The sequence below is a fragment of the Sinocyclocheilus anshuiensis genome, unplaced genomic scaffold (assembly GCF_001515605.1).
Source record: "Sinocyclocheilus anshuiensis isolate Anshui unplaced genomic scaffold, SAMN03320099.WGS_v1.1 scaffold708, whole genome shotgun sequence".
In the NCBI taxonomy this organism is placed as follows: Eukaryota; Metazoa; Chordata; class Actinopteri; order Cypriniformes; family Cyprinidae; genus Sinocyclocheilus; species Sinocyclocheilus anshuiensis.
This window is the reverse complement of record NW_015555881.1, coordinates 194307-199055: the sequence shown is the minus strand read 5'-3', so window position 1 is coordinate 199055 and position 4749 is coordinate 194307. Positions and strand designations below refer to the sequence as shown.

General features: G+C 39.8%; 1 protein-coding gene across 3 annotated transcripts in view; it reads left to right on the top strand.

The window, feature by feature from the left end:
- LOC107675788 (noelin-like) overlaps positions 1-4115 on the top strand; it is a 30945-nt gene extending 26830 nt beyond the window's left edge. For all 3 annotated transcript variants that reach the window (XM_016470249.1, XM_016470248.1, XM_016470247.1), the window contains exon 6: positions 2755-4115. In XM_016470249.1, the coding sequence (XP_016325735.1) occupies positions 2755-3429 (675 nt within the window). In that variant the 3' untranslated portion in view covers positions 3430-4115. The remainder of the gene's footprint in view (positions 1-2754) is intronic.
- The last annotated feature ends 634 nt before the right edge of the window (positions 4116-4749 follow it).

The window sequence follows — 4749 nt, the reverse complement described above, 5'->3', positions numbered from 1 at the left end:
ACCTTCATATTCACCCACAGACCTGGTTTTAGCGCTTTCCCCCTCCCTCTTATTCTGTTTTTCTCACACTTTGGGTTGGAGGCTCTTGTTCTCAAAGATTGATGAGACCGTAGGCTGTATGTGTGAGACAGACAGAGCATGGAGAGAGGGAGAGAGAGAGAGAGAGAGAGACAGAGAGAGAGAGAGAGAGAGAGAGAGAGAGAGAGGGGTGTGTATGTGTGGGAGGGAACAATAAGCAATATCTCAGAGCGGTTTTTGGCTCTTCAAAGATGAAAAGCTTTGGCAGAGTAGCGTGTTGCTGTCAGGGATACCACACAGAGATGGAGCAGCATTCATGCTCTGCGTGAGCATTAAGTTAAAGCCCGAACAGACGCCCTGTGACCGACCAGAATATTGTCAAATATTAATCCTGTGTTCTATATTCTGATCATATTCCTATTTGATTTCCAACTTCTGACAATAAAGGTATTTTGTGGCCTGATACTAAAAATAGCAATGCTACCAGAAACTTTACAGATCAACAAAAAAAGAGTCCTGGCATCCATATTTCAAAGGACAAGCTAATATTTATACTGCATGTATATGATTATCAGAGAGGATTATTTACTGTGTTTTACACACTTTTCTCTGCAAAGCAGATTTTATTAGAATTTAATGATTGACATTGGACTCACTAAAGCAATTTATTGAAATAAAAATTAAATGATAGATCTCAAAATGAATAGGTCTATTTTTTGTACATTATAAAATAGTGATGCCTAATAAATCAATACTTTTTTCATTAAGGATGCATTAAATTGATCAAAGGTGACAGTAAAGACATGCAGAATTTTACAAACATTTATATTTCATATAAATGCTTTTCTTTTGAACTTTCTATTCAAAGCATCCATCCGTCTGTCTATCCATCCATCATCCATATTTCAGCTAATTGCCAAGGTAATATTTCTCACACAAATTTTCCATAAAAATATTAAGCAGCACGACTGTTTTCAACACAATGTTTCTTGAGCAGCCAATCAGCATATTAGAATGATTTTTGAATGATTATGTGACACTAAAGACTGGAGTAATGATGCTAAAAATTCAGCTTGTTTATCACAGGAATAAATTACATTTTAATATATATTAAATGAGAAAACAGTGATTTTAAAATCATAATAAGATTTCAAAATATTACTGATTTACTGTATTTTTTATCATAAATTACTATTTAAAAAAATATATAATAATTTAAAGAACAACTTTTGAACTGTATACTGGCTATATTTTCTCTCTTTGCCAACTATACAACACAAACCCAAAGTTTTATATGGAAAGCTGATCAGATCCTGGCCCGAAAAAATATCTGTTGGGGGGAAAAAATGGTTTATGGTGTTATTTTGGTGTTGGCCAAAGGATGAGTGCCCTCAGCTGATTCTTGGCACTTCCTTCTACTTTTGGGGATTTTATAGTCGCCACCTCTGTCCAGGACTCGCTCACTGAGAGTATTACCACACTGTTATGTGTAAAGCTGCTTTGGAACAGTTTATATTGTGAAAAAAGCTGTTAAAACACAGTGAAATCTAATCAAATGTTATTGCTACCGTCATGCAGTGAACAAATGTGGATTTCAAAAGAGGTAAATGTTGGGCAGTATGTTCAAACATGCAGAAGAGAGAGTGAGTGTGTATGTTGATATATACAGTAGATGTTGTTTACTGCCTCGTGCCTCCTATAGAGAGCACAAAGACGTCCCGCTGGGCTGCAAGGCTCTGGAATATTCCATAAGCGTGTCTGCTCTACCTTTCCATTCACTCACCGAGAGACAGAAGCCCCAGCCATGCTGGGAATTCTCCACGGAGAGTCGCTTTTATCCAGAATTATCTGGAATTATCCCCATAGGGTTCGTAATGCCTGGCACACAGCAACTTCATGGCTGTCAGTTTTCACCGCCTGCGTTCTGCCACAGCCAGGGAAGGATGGACACCTTCAGTCTGGAATTTAATTAAGACCTCGCTGAACATGTCCTGCTGTGCTGGCAAATTCATGCCAGAACCTAAAAATCAAATGCAAGCACTGGCAAAATAAAGAACAACTTGACCCACTTCAATTGATCGTTGAAAGGTTTAGTCTGTAGTTTAACCTTCAGTACTTCAAATGCAAGCACTGGCAAAATAAAGAACAACTTGACCCACTTCGATTGATCGTTGAAAGGTTTAGTCTGTAGTTTAACCTTCAGTACTTCTATCTATCTATCTATCTGCCTATCCATCTATCTATCCATCCATCCATCTATCCATCAATCCATCCATACGCTTATCCATCCATCCACCTTCTTACCTACAAACTTCAAGGTTTTTTAAACTACAAAATTTTCAAACAAGACTTTGTCAAGCCAACATTCAAAGTTCAAAGTTTATCTTGATAAACATTCAAATCTGAATTTAAATTCAAGTTCCTGTTTGCTACCACATGTTTAATTCTAATTCAAATTCAAATTCAATTCAAAATGGAGCACAACCCTGATGAACATCTTAAAAAGATTAGATTCAATATACATTCTGACAAACATCTGCTGCATGTTGTGTGAACATCCGACAGGGAATGTTTCGGCAGACATACTGTAAGGAAATGCTAAAAATGTCATCCTCCAAATGAAAACTAATGCACATCTGGTCAACATACTTGTGCTACAGGGATGTGTCTCATTAACTCAATTCCTCTTATTGTTAGTCATTTATATTAATCACCTACTCTCTCGCTTCTGTCCAGGTGTGGTACATGGATGGTTACCATAACAACCGCTTTGTGCGGGAGTACAAGTCAATGGCGGACTTTATGACGTCGGATAACTTCACGTCTCACCGGCTGCCGCACCCTTGGTCCGGGACGGGTCAGGTGGTGTACAATGGCTCCATTTATTTTAACAAGTTCCAGAGCAACATGATCATCAAGTTTGACTTCAAGACGTCCACCATAAGTAAATCTCAGCGTCTGGACAACGCGGGCTTCAGCAACACCTACCACTACGCCTGGGGCGGACACTCCGACATCGACCTCATGGTGGACGAGGGCGGGCTCTGGGCCATCTACGCCACCAATCAGAACGCGGGGAACATCGTCATCAGCAAGCTCCACCCTCTCACCCTGCATATAATCCAGACCTGGACGACCAATCACCCGAGGCGCAGTGCCGGGGAGTCGTTTATGATTTGCGGGACGCTCTACGTGACCAACGGCTACTCGGGAGGGACGAAAGTCTACTACGCCTACCAGACCAACTCCTCGACATATGAATACATCGATATCGTTCTGCAGAACAAGTACTCGCACATCTCTATGCTGGACTATAACCCACGAGATCGCGCACTGTATGCTTGGAATAACGGACATCAGGTCCTGTACAATGTTACGCTTTTCCACGTCATCCGCTCAGAGCAACTGTAACCTTGGAGGATTTGGTTGGGAGTATCTGAAGACAATCTTTAGGAATGTTCTTCAACAGATTGTTACAAAAATGTTATGCTGAATGAAAACTAAACCTGAACAATAGACGTGTGGATGGAACATAGAACACAAAATCATAAACAGATGCCAAAAAAATTAAATAAACAAAGCCACGCCTTTCTTTTTTTACAAAAGGACTTTACTTTATAGGACACAGTCTGATCAGATGTTTTCCAGAAGCACTAAAAATACTTTTTATTCATGCTTTTCTGCACACTGAAATGAAGAGAACGTTGGGATTAGTTACAGACTAGCAGCCCACACTCAACCTCATAAACGGAGCGTGTGCAGGAAAACTGATGGTGCTTCACTTGGCAAACTAACATGGACGGCTTACCAGTCTGTGCAATATCCTAAGTCCAAATTGTATGCTTTGCAGAGCTCATTTCTAGAGGTAATATGAAAAAATGTGATTGGCTGAAGGCGCTGACTGTTGAAAGCTTGTTCAAAAGACTCTTGTGAGATTTTACTTGAACGTCTCTGTGATTAAGTTCTCTAGATGGGGACCATATCATGGTATTTTATAATGACCTACATGTATGTAGCACCTGAGAACAGACCAAAGCGTGCTATTAAAGTCAACATGAAATCACACATTCCTGGTCTTAATAGGCACAATTACCGTAACTTGCTCCGCCTCTAAAACGACCTTCCTTTTTGGATGACATCATCAAGAACTCTTATTTTTCAGCTCCTCAATCGAACATATCCATAATTTTGGTCATATTTAACAGCGCAATCAACTCCCAATGGATAAAAAGTCTCGTCCCATGTTTTTCTTGTCAAATATCCTGTTAACACAGAAACACATAATTTCATGTTGACTTTAAACCTTCTCTGGTGAGATTATCACCCTTCAGGCTACCGATACTCACATTGTTGTGCTTGTAAATGGATGTCAGCTGCATCTGCATCATGATTGCTACGTACGATACACCAACTCCGCATAACAGATGTGCCGGTTTTACCAGCAGATGGTTCAGGTACAATCTTACTCAGATTTAGTCTCTGTGCCGGTGAATTCTTGTAAAAAAAATTCTTTAGTTTTGCATGAGCAGTTTCTCCATGCACAGGTGTGCTCAAAGGAATGTTTACCTGTGTGATGCTGTACATGACAGATTTGGGATCAGGGATGGTGGGAAGGAGGGAGGTTGGGGTTGGTTATAGTCTCTAGAAACCTGGGAATTAAAAAAAAAAAAAAAAGATGCTTGTTTATATCTGGTTTGTTTCAAGTGGCTTGTTTCTTAACGCCCATCGTTG